At 38.6% G+C, this 12284-nt stretch overlaps 1 protein-coding gene across 6 annotated transcripts in view; it reads left to right on the forward strand.

Annotated features, from left to right (window-relative positions):
• Positions 1–12284, forward strand: part of slc12a7b (solute carrier family 12 member 7b) — an 82140-nt gene that overhangs the window by 49446 nt on the left and 20410 nt on the right. For all 6 annotated transcript variants that reach the window (XM_053495389.1, XM_053495392.1, XM_053495390.1 and 3 more), the window contains exons 5-11: positions 194–248; positions 379–509; positions 1319–1560; positions 4330–4541; positions 5312–5476; positions 5995–6093; positions 6623–6680. In XM_053495389.1, coding sequence (XP_053351364.1) covers positions 194–248; positions 379–509; positions 1319–1560; positions 4330–4541; positions 5312–5476; positions 5995–6093; positions 6623–6680 — 962 coding nt within the window. The remainder of the gene's footprint in view (positions 1–193; positions 249–378; positions 510–1318; positions 1561–4329; positions 4542–5311; positions 5477–5994; positions 6094–6622; positions 6681–12284) is intronic.

Here is a 12284-nt window from a genome sequence, read left to right on the forward strand (position 1 = left end):
TACAGAAGAGAAGAACTGTATTTGTAATGATTTAAGCTTTCAAAACAATTCGCTTTAAATTTACCACTGTTGCTGATTATACCTTTAATGTACTATTTTCGAATTAAACTCAATTATATTTAAATCAGTCCTTTGTCTCTTGTGGGGTTACAAGCTTTCATTTAAAACAACTTTTCTGTCTTTTGTTTTTCAGACAATGCTCACAGCCATATCTATGAGTGCCATTGCTACAAATGGAGTAGTTCCAGGTGCATTAATTTCTTACTCATCACTATGTCTACTTTTTATTTAGTAAAGATATGGACCACATGTTTAAGAACCTTACAGTGCAAATGTTTCTGACTACTACTTTCACCTTCCCTCTGTTTCTCATCATAGCTGGTGGATCCTATTACATGATCTCTAGGTCGCTGGGTCCAGAGTTTGGAGGTGCCGTAGGACTGTGTTTCTATTTGGGCACCACATTTGCTGGAGCCATGTACATCCTTGGTACTATTGAGATCCTTCTGGTGAGTTCTGTGTAAATGCATTTGATTACAGTTTAGCCTAATCCAGGATTGCTCTGGTTCCCCAAACTCCTCAGATAGCAGGTTTTACCAACATAATTGTGTTTACTTATGCAAAAACATATGAACCAGTACAAATACTTTAGTAAAGTAAAAATCAATTAAAACAAAAAGCCATTTACTACATACCTTATTTACATACCTTCTCTCTTTAAGTGACAAAAAAATAATTCGTTTACAGTTATATACAGTACAAGATTTGAATTAGTTTTAGGATGCTTAGTAGCTTCACCATACTCCTACATGTGGTTACTACTAAACATAAGAGTTACAAGACAACTGTCAGCTTCCAGCCAGACAAACTACCATACCCCAGCTAAGGTGCAAGCGAACAGATCAGGTTGATCTGGCTGGTTCTACTCAAGGAAATTCGGGAAACATAAAGGGTACTATTATAAAATGTGCCCCCTGAGTCTTTTTTATATGGGCAACTCCCCCTGGTGCCAGCCAATCATCATGTCGACCTGTAATTATAGAGCACAGCCAAACACCTACAAGGGGGAAGAGCAGCCAGCCATTCAATCCCAGTTACAAATAAAAGCATCATGACCCCTGGAGTTATAATAATATTTTCTCCAATCTTGTCCTTTACCATGAAAATCATTTTAAAAAAATAGTCAAACTGGATTTGCATAAAGTCCTCAACATGTGACTAAAGTACCTTTGTCTGCATGCAGCTTAACTAAACTCCTTTAACTAAATTACTGGCCAGATCAGGTTAAAATTTTAATTGTTTATTGTTTGTAATCCAGTCTTACATAGTGCCCAATGCTGCCATCTTTAAAGCAGAGGAGAAGGAGTTAGAAGCAGCGGCCATGCTGAACAACATGCGAGTGTACGGTACCTGCTGCCTAACCCTGATGGCGCTAGTGGTGTTTGTGGGAGTGAAGTATGTCAATAAGTTAGCGCTGGTCTTCCTGGCCTGTGTCATCCTCTCTATACTGGCCATCTATGCTGGAGTCATTAAGACCATCTTCGAGCCACCCGTCTTTCCGTGAGTGACAAAATGCTATCTTTATTTGCCGTCAATAGCTCTTTTTGTTTTCCTTTTGTTTGGCTTAAAAAACTGGTTATGAAAGTGACTGGTATTTTTAACGTAATTCTAAGGAAAGGATGTTGCTAACATGGTAGAGACATTTTTGGCAAGCTCTGTGGGTTTATTAAAGGTAGACTTAGTAAATTACATTTCCTGTAATTATGCAAGCACTAAAGCACAACAGGGTGTAGTGTTATGGGAACATATTCAGGTTTTCCTGTTACTGAGAAACCAGGAAGTCGCCTGTTCTGTGGACTCCTGTGGTGGAAAACTTCTGACTTCTGGTGCTCACACTCTTCGTAACATCCATAAATTAACCACCACATCGATGGGTATATATACTTCTTTATCAAATTGCATTTTTTAATTAATTTATTATAAATCTTGGATTATGTGACACATTTTCCACCAAATGCATGTGAACTACAGTGACTGTGACTAGAAAGGATAACACATTAGTATGAGCAGATTAATTATAAACGCTTTATTTGCCTTGCAGCCATTCAGCTGTCAGAACTGCTGTTAAAGAAAGTTAATTAACACTTTCAATCAGACTTGAGAATTTAACAGTACTGCCGTATGAATGATATTAACCTAGTCGAATCCAAGATGCCTTATATGTTATTATATATTCTACACAATAATACAATAATACATGCTCTCTTTAGTCTCTTTAAATAAATTTCTGCTGTCTGATTGGAAAGGTTTAGAAATAAGAATTTAAACCCAGGATGTGAAACTGACCCATTTTAGCCTGTTATTTTGATGAAAGTTAGTTCATAATGTACTGTAAGTAGATTTTCATTATAATGTAATTAGACATGGCCTACACCTTAGTACACACACATTGCTGTTTTGGACATAAGATATTTTTTTAACAGAAAAAAAAACAGGTGAGCTGCTATTTATGAAATTTGCTGAAAACTGAGTGAAAATGAGTGAATGTTTAGGTCACTTTAAGTTACTTTGAAAGCTGGGAATAAAGAAACATGTTTTGTGAATAATTAATTAGGTCTCAGATTTTTGTAGTAGGTTAGATTTACATTACATAATTCAAACATGTAATAATACCGACATACAACAGTATACATACTAATAAGTATAATGTTAAACTATATTAACAGTTTTACTGCAAAATGAGACAAATGCCATATACTGTATATAAATAGTGCGAATCATGGTTCTTTTAAATAAGGGATATGTACTGTACAGGTAAGTGTATTTTTTAAAAACATCATTTGCACTATTTGGTTTAGGCAATGGCACGGTTATTATTTTTTGCACCACTCTATCAACAATTATATAAAATACCACTGCCACAAAAGTCAACTTGGGGTTGTATTCCTACCTCTGAGTTTTTTCTCATTTAAAGAGTGATGTCAACTCAACATGGTTGCACACTGCATCAGAAATAAACAAGTACTTCAATTGGGTTATACTGTATATACAAGTATTAGCTTTAGATTAATTAACATATAGACAGGCATGTTTATTTTTTAAATGTAAAAAAATGGCTAGACAATTTGCTGTTTGAGAAAAAAAATCTATAATCACACATCTGAGTTGGCTGCCTAGCAGTTTCAGGAATATTTGGAATTACATTATTCTGACCGGCGAATTATTGCTTAGGATGATATATTTTACATAAACTTGTTCATTTGACTCTTCATCCCAGTACAAATATCTCTGAATTGATGTTCTGCCTGTTTCTATTAAATTGAAGTAACCAAATCAATCGAGAATATCCCCCATCTTTAGTTAAAAAGCTAGACTTTATTTACTCGGCTCACAACGCACACTGAACAAAACGGTCGGTACTAAACTGTAGAAATTAAAATAGATGCATGATCACGGCCTAAACAAATGACAAGATGTACAAGTGGGGAAACCTGTAGTGTGTGCTATATCAGGGTGTCTCCACTACAGCCAGTTTTCTAATCAGGATTATTAAACTGTAATATAACTTGAAATTGTTATTTTTGTAATATTATGGCCACTGACATATATCCATATGTAGATACCTGTACTATGATAATTTGCCTGTCATCAACCGCCAAAGTGAAACTGAAACTGGTAGACGAGAAGGATGATAAAGTAAAGGTTTTGTATTGTATTTTATGTTTTATATTTGGCAACAAACTTTGGAATTAAAAAACCTTCTTGGTTAAGTCAGTGTCATTATTAAATCACAATCAAAGCATGAGTTATTTAAAAAAAAATAGCATTACTGTGCTAAAAATCTTTCTTAAATGGTCTTAAGTAATATTAAAATTTTCTGAGATACTGAATTTTGGGTTTTCTTTAGCTATAACCTATATATCATCAAAAAATTAAAATATATATAAAAAATACTTGAAATATATCAGTCTGTGTCATTTATTAATATTATTATTTTTTAATGACACTTATTAATAACCAACATATTACTGATACTAAATTGTGTACTTATGTTACCACAAAAATAACTACAGACTGATTTATCCATTGTGATAAAACTATCGTAGGTGAAGTTGAAGTGGTTTGGAAAACCATACAATCTTCACACAGATATAACCAAAACAATTTTAATATAATATTTTGGCCTTTGTTCTTTTTAACATCCGTGTAACTCAAATCAACCATGCACATAATATTCTGTAACAGCTGATAATATTTCTTTATTTTTTTCCACTCAAACACACCATTCATAATTGCTTAAAACCTTGTTTTTCCGATTCCTCTCCATAGGGTCTGCTTGCTGGGAAACCGCACACTCCAAAACCAAGACTTTGACAAGTGTTTGAAGACCGATATCGTCAACAACGTTACTGTGCCCACAAAGCTGTGGTCTCTATTTTGTGACACTCCTTATCTCAATGCTACCTGCAATGAGTATTTCATGGAAAACAATGTAACAGAAGTGCAGGGTATTCCTGGCCTCAAAAGTGGCATCATCTCAGGTGAGGCGCAATAACTGGTCTACAAAGCATCTCATGGACAGGCTCATTTAAATCTTACTTTTTACATACTTATTGCTCATTACATACTCTTACGTTTAGCAGAGGAAATGCTATAATTATTAAGAGTATACAAACTGGCATTAACCTGCACTAGCAGAATGCATGCCTGTTTTTATCCACCAGTTTTGTTTATATAAAGTAATGAATGTTTAAGAAAATTAGTACCTTCTGTAAATGTAGAGTGTATTCATATTAATGCCCAGGATTATTATTATTTTTTTACTGATATCAATGTTTAATTGCTTACAGTAGCTTTGGACCTAAATACCTTCTCAGTAGTTGTATGGTGGTCTGGAAAAACCAGTAGAATTCTGCTTCAGCTGATTTTCACTCAAAGAGACAAATAAAACAAAATTCAGGTTTTGATAAAAATATATAGCTATAAAATACTGGACTTTGTCAGATCACACTTTAAGAGACCATGAACATATTTTATATATAAAATATACTATTTTTATGTATGCTTCAATTAAATTGTTTACCTACCATGTAAAACAGACATAACCCTAATCAGTTCTATTTGTAATCAGATACTGGCTATCAAAATGCCCATGATGCTCCTGTGCCGCAGTTGAACTTTTGATTCCCTTTCTCTAGACAAAACCCTACTTTTTTTAAAGTCTCTGTTCCCAAATGCAAGTTGGGCAATGCATAGTGGCAATCATGAACCTTACCGTAGCATTAATTTATAAGGCTTTCTGTCTGTGCAGAGAACATGTGGTCGAGCTACAGCCCTGCTGCAGTGCTGGTGGAGAAAAAGATGGCGTCAGTGGCAACATCTGATGCTACTCCGGTCACATCTTTACCTTATGTACTCACTGACATTGCCACCTACTTCACTGTACTTGTGGGCATCTATTTTCCTTCGGTCACGGGTAAGGGCACTGTCTGATTCAACTAATTAACCAAGTTACAATTTTTTCTTAATTTAAGTAGTTGTGTTGAAATAAAGAAAACACTAAAATCTGCAGGGCAGGGGGTCCTTCAGGACAACGATTTTTACTAGGTCTGATGTTCTACTTGTGTTTAATCTCTGTTCTTGCATAGTGGCTTGAGCTCTATCTAAACACACATAGACAGTCAGAGAGCCAGCATGGAGATCATGCTTATCTGTTCACTTCAGCTGGTAAGAACTGGGGCCAGGTTTTTTTTTTTTTTCCCCCAGAGGCCTCATGCCTGCTAGCTATAACACAACAGCGCTCCTATCAGCTCTAATGGAAAACACATACACCATACTTACTTAAATCATACAGTGTGTATATATAATCAAAATTATATTATAATAGTAGTTACAGCCAAAAAAATATATATGGATTCTGATAAAAACAGGAAGTTTTACAGGAAATCAGCAACCCGCAGATGTTTCCTGATTTTATTTACCTGTTTTTTGCAGGTATCATGGCTGGATCCAACCGCTCTGGAGACTTGCGGGATGCACAGAGGTCCATTCCCATAGGAACCATTCTCGCCATAGCAACTACTACCTTCATCTGTATCCTTATGTCGTCCCTATGGCTTTGGAAGCTTAATCTCTGTTGTCTTCTTTCTTCTTATATCTCATCTAATGACCTTATCAAGTTTTTTTTTTTACTTTTTTTGCATTCTTCAAGACACTTAATGAAAAACACATTATCTCTTACACCAGGGGACTTGGGCAGGAGGTGGGGTACACCATCCATCGTGTGTTAATCCATCGCAGGGCACACGCATACCTACCCACACTTATTCACACACTACAGGCAATTGGGAAACTCCAATTAGTCTAATCTGCAAGTCTTTGGACTGTTAGAGGAAATCGGAGTACCCGGAGGAAACCCAACCAAGCACAGGGAGAACATGCAAACTCCATGCACACAGAGACAGGAATCGAACACGGACCCTGGAGGTGCAAGGCTACAGTGCTTAGCACTAAGCCACCAGGCTGCCCCTTATATAATTTTATTTAATAATTAATGTTCATCCATATCGTTATTATAAGTTTAACTTACTTTTTTGAAAATTCTCTTAACTTTATAATTTAGACCTCTCCTGTGTGGTGCTCTTCGGTGCTTGCATTGAAGGAGTGGTCCTCCGAGACAAGTGAGTACTTTTTACATTGTTTATAAATAAATAATGTCACAGAGCAAAAATCTAAAACTGAGCTTTTTTTTAAAAGCTAGAGATTAAAGCACAGTGGTATGCAATGAGGGCAACTGGATTTAAATTCTCTTCTAAAATCCCAATAGCACAAAGCAAAGAAATTATAAAAGCTGAACAAAAGGTAATGTGGTATTGCAAGAATTTATTTAAAAAGTAAACTGTAGCATTCCCGGCTGAACATAAGCACTTTACTCTCTTGACTGATGTTTAAAAAGATATTTTAATTAGACTTATTTTAACACTGATGATTTATTTTTAAATGTATATAAAGCATTTGAAACAACAACAAAATGTACATATTTATAAATTTGAAACATTGACAACCTCTGCTTAGGAGTGCAATTAAGAAACATAAAATATACTAATGTTGAAATTAACTATGAACTACTGTAAACAATATAACAGCCAAAAACTGTACCTTGTGCCCTTTATCAGCCAGGTGCTGAGAGGTAGGAGAAAGCCTTAAATCTAGCAAGTTAATATATGCTCCTTTGTGCACACCAGCCAGACGCTTATCACATGTAAAGTACATATAAAGTGCGCATTCACAAACAGCGCCACTGCACTTCCTTTTATGAATGTCAAAATAAAAGTCTGTGATATAAAACGCAAACACAAATGTAAAACAAATAAGAATAAAGTCTCCATATTTTAATTAACGTCAAGTAAAAAACAAAACACAACCATTAAAGAGTTTCTCTTATAAATGTTCTTAAATAAAAGGCCTTCTTTGTGAAACTTTTAAGTCATTTATGGCAACACTGCCCTCTATTCCTGGAGGTAAAGATGACGTCCCACTTCTGTGCTTGGGGGTTTAATGGTCATTTACACTCCCACCAAATCATGAGGAATTTGTATGACGTTAAGGAATATAAATTACAAATGATTTTTAAATAAAGTAAGAAAAAATGACCTTTATCTCTGAAACGGACAAAAGTGTCCATACTACTGTGATACTAGAATTTAAGTAATATGATAAGGATACACTTGGTTGCTTCCGAAATCAGCTAGATGGCCTCTAGCAACAGGATAGCTTGTTCAGACGACGACCATCCCGTTCCAGATTCCGGTCACCAAAGCATACCTTGACCTTTCTCACAAGCCCATCTTTATCTGTTGCAGTCTCCGTGACTCTGGCCAGCCGCCACTCACTTCTGGGAAGATCATCAGCCCTTTCCATGACGATATCTCCTACTTTCAGGTTTCGCTTTGCTGTGTGCCAGCGCTGTCTGGTGGCAATGTTAGATAGATATTCCCTTCGCCAACAACTCCAAAACTGTTCTGCTAGGTACTGAACATGACGCCACCTTTTTCTTGCATAGATGTCTTCTCTAACGAATCTGCCTGGCGGTGGTAATGCTGGAACAGACTTCGCAGTGAAGCATCATCCAGTCTGTCAGAAGAAAGTGAGAGAGTTGAGCGAAGAACATTTCTCACTGTCCTGATTTGCCTTTCCCATACCCCTCCTGCATGACTTGAATGGGGTGCATTTAGGACAAAGTCGCACTGCCTTCCAGCTAAGAACACTGTCAAACGATCTGCATCCATTTCCTTGAGAGCATTTGTCAGCTCATTTTTGGCTCCTACAAAGTTGGTGCCTTGATCGCATTTGATTTGGCGCACTGCTCCCCGTAATGCAATAAAACAGCGCAGGCTATTGATGAAGGCATCTGTAGACATGTTATCTAGCATTTCTATATGAATCGCTCTGGAGCTGAAACATGTGAAGAGGAGGCCATACCTCTTGTGCTATTTTCGTCCCTGTTTAATGATAAAGGGACCAAAGCAGTCCATACCACAGTATGTGAACGGTGGGGAAGGACTAGTGCGCTCTGAAGGTAGGTCGGCCATTCTTTGCTCTTCAGTGGGTCTGCTGAGCTTTGACATGTCACACAGTGATGTACATGGGATGCCACTGCTCTGCTGATTCCTGGAATCCAGTAACCTTGTGATCGGATCTCATTCATTGTGAGTCCCTTCCCTTGATGCTTGACATTCTCATGACATTGAGAGATGATCAACTTTGTTATATGGTGATCTTTGGGAATGATTACTGGGTGTTTGACCGAGCTGGGTAGGGGTGCATTGCAAAATCTTCCTCCCACCTTGAGTAACCCTTCTAGATCTAGGAAGGCATCAAGATGATACAGCTTGCTGTTAGGTGACAGTTGGGCACCCTTGCTCAACAACTTGATATCCTTCGCATAGGTGTTACCTTGTAAATCCTTAAGGATGATACACGTAGCATGTTCTCGTTCAGCTACTGTACTGTAACTGCTGGACTTATTTCCTTTTGCTCGGCGAATGAGGCGAGCCACAGCTTGGACAGCTCCAGACCATGAAGACAGCTTTGACAAGCGGTCTGAGAGGCTGATTTCTGTTGTTTCTGTACTCAGAACCTGAGCCTGTCTTACTTCAGGATCTCCAACCTTTAGTGCCGTGTCAATATCTGCAACAGGAGGTATATCCTTTTCCCATAAGAAACTCGGCCCTGTCAACCAATTGGTTTTAAGAATCTCATCAACGTTTAAACCTCTTGATGCATGGTCAGCAGGATTTTCATTAGTGGGAACATATCTCCACTGTTGAGGAGAAGTGCTGAGATGTATCTTCTGTACTCTGTTCGCCACAAATGTGTGAAAACGACGTGCTTCATTGTTGATGTATCCTAAAACCACTTGTGAATCAGTCCAAAAGTAATTTTGTATGTCTGCATACTCCAGCTCCTGTTTAAGCATATTGCTCATGGCAACTGAGACGACAGCGGCTGTCAGTTCAAGCCTAGGAAGAGTCTGGACCTTAATGGGAGCGACTCTGGATTTACCTATTACCAAGGCACAATGAATGTTTCCTTCTTCGTTTGTGAGTCTTAAATAGGAACACTGGCCATATCCCCTGTTGCTGGCATCGGAGAAGTGATGCAGTTCTCATTGCTCACCTTTCCAAAGTTGGCAGGTACATAGCAGCGGGGTATATTGATACTTCCCAACTTCAAAAGATCAACCGTCCAATGCTCCCACCCTGGCTGCAATTCTCTAGCAAGGGGGTCATCCCAGCCTGTTCTATGTCTGCACATTTCCTGAAGCACTAATTTTCCAATGAGCAAGAAAGAAGCAATAAAGCCCAAAGGATCATACAGGGATGCAACTGTCGATAGTATGCCACGACGTGTTGCGGGTTGGGTTTTGAGGTCAACAGAGAATCTGAATCTGTCAGAATCAACATGCCAGTGGATGCCTAAAGCTCTCTCTAAAGGTGTGCCGTCGAAGTTGAGGTCCAGTGATTTGACGTCAATAGCTCGTTCAGACATAGGAATGCTATCCAGGACAACTCTGTCATTTGAGACAAATTTGTGCAGTCTAAGACCACCTGAGGCACACAATTGGCGAGCCTCCCTTGCTAACTGAACAGCTTCCTCTGTGCTGGCTACAGTGGTGATACCATCATCTACATAAAAATCTGTTGTGATGAATTTTGAGCCAAGAGGATACATACATTCATTCTCTTTAGCGAGATGTTTCAGACCATAGTTGGCGCATCCTGGTGATGAAGTTGCACCAAAAAGATGAACCTTCATGCGATATTCTTGTGGGTTTGAAGCTAAGTCTCCGTTTTTCCACCAGAGAAAACGTAGATAGTTTCGATCTGCTTCTTCCACATGAAATTGGTGAAACATCTTTTCAACATCGCACATGAGGGCCACAGGATGTTTTCTAAATCTTACAAGGACGCCAATCAGATTATTAATTAAATCTGGACCTTGAAGCAAGTGGTCGTTAAGACTGGTTCCCTGGTACTTAGCTGAGCAGTCGAAGACGATGCGGAGCTTGTCCGGCTTCTTAGAATGATACACCCCATGATGAGGTATGTACCACCTTTCTCCCTCCTTTCCTTCATCATGCACTTCTTCTGCATCACCTCTCTTAATGACCTCTTCCATAAATGCCACATAGTGTTCCTTATACCTTTTATCTTTCAGCAATTTCCTTTTTAGATGATCGAGCCTTACAATGGCAAGCTGCTTATTGTTAAGCAAGTGAGGTCTCGCTTTGAAGGGAAGAGGCATCTCGTAATGCCCGTGGTTGTTCTTCCTTATGCACTGCTGCAGTTTAGTCAAGAAAAGGATGTCATCTTGTGACACGGTTCTATTATCTTCACCAGCATCTTTGAAGTCAGATTCCAATACTTTGATAAGATCTGCTGGAGTCACTGGGGGGAGTTCTTTAATGCTAACTCTATGACAAATGGTGTTCAAGCATTGAGATTCATGGTGTGAAGACTGGCGACCAACAATGCTCCATCCAAGATCTGTATGGACTGCATAAGGTTCGTCATCTCCTCCCAAAATCACCTGTTTTGGTGCCAAAGCCCTTGGACAGCTGTAGCCTATCAGGAGACCAACCTCACATTCTTGCAGAGGTGGAATTTTGTCCACTATTGTAGAGAGATGCGTCCAGTTTCGTGCTGTTTCACAGGTAGGGATGTGAATATGGTTCACAGGAATGGAGTCCTTAGTGTAGGCAGGAGGCAGATTAAGAACAACAGGAGAGCTGTAGCCTCTTTTTTTGAGCCCTGTTACCCTTTCACTTGGAATGACGACATCCTTTCCAGTCATAGTTGTCAACTTCAGTTTCACAGGACAAGAGTCAGCTTGTAACTTGTTGCTCAGCTCTCGGTCGACAAATACAGTATCGCTTTGGGTATCAAGCAGAGCATAAACAAGTGTTTCGGAGCATGAATTCCTATCGGTTGATATCCACACTGGTACGATCATTGATGTATTGGTGGACTGCTCATTATTTGTAATTTTGAGAGATGTAGAAGTAGCGGTTTCTGTGTTACCTTGGTTTGGGACTGGTGTAGAGTTAACTTTCCTTGTGTAATTTTCATCATGCAGACATGTTGGGTGTCTACCCTTACACGTGTCACAGGAGAGACGGTACCGGCAGTTCTTTGCACTGTGGCCTGGTCTCATGCACCCATAGCAGAGTTTGTTCTCCTTCACATATTTTCGTTTCTCTTCTAAAGATTTAACCACAAATTTAGGACAGTTGTAAATCTTATGTTTGCTATCTTTGCAGAAGAAACACATTTTAAAATTTGCTTTAGTGTGTCTTGGTTCATTCTCATGATTTTGTTTATTTTCCATATCTGCTTGAATATGAAAGACGTTTGCTCTGTTCATTTTACTGTCCCTAAAGATGCGTTTTTCTGAAGTGGGGTCAATGGCATGAAGAGCGCTAAAAGATGTGACCGGATTACATGCAATCTCTGCTTCCATAGACATGAAGGCCACAAAATCTTTAAATTTAGGAAAGTCACGAGTCTCAATCAGTGTCTGCGTGACCTGGCGGTTCCACCACGCTGCTGCCCAATCTGGTAACTTGTGTACAAGTTTTTGGTTCTCATCGCAGTCATTTAGTATTTCAAGCCCTTTAACATGTGGCATAGCTTGGTGACATGCATTTAAGAAGTCAGAGAATTCTCTGAAACCTTCGGAATCCTTAGGTTGAATCTTGGGCCATTTGGACAGTTTTTCTCTAA

Source organism: Clarias gariepinus, chromosome 4 (assembly GCF_024256425.1).
Source record: "Clarias gariepinus isolate MV-2021 ecotype Netherlands chromosome 4, CGAR_prim_01v2, whole genome shotgun sequence".
Classification (NCBI taxonomy): domain Eukaryota; kingdom Metazoa; phylum Chordata; class Actinopteri; order Siluriformes; family Clariidae; genus Clarias; species Clarias gariepinus.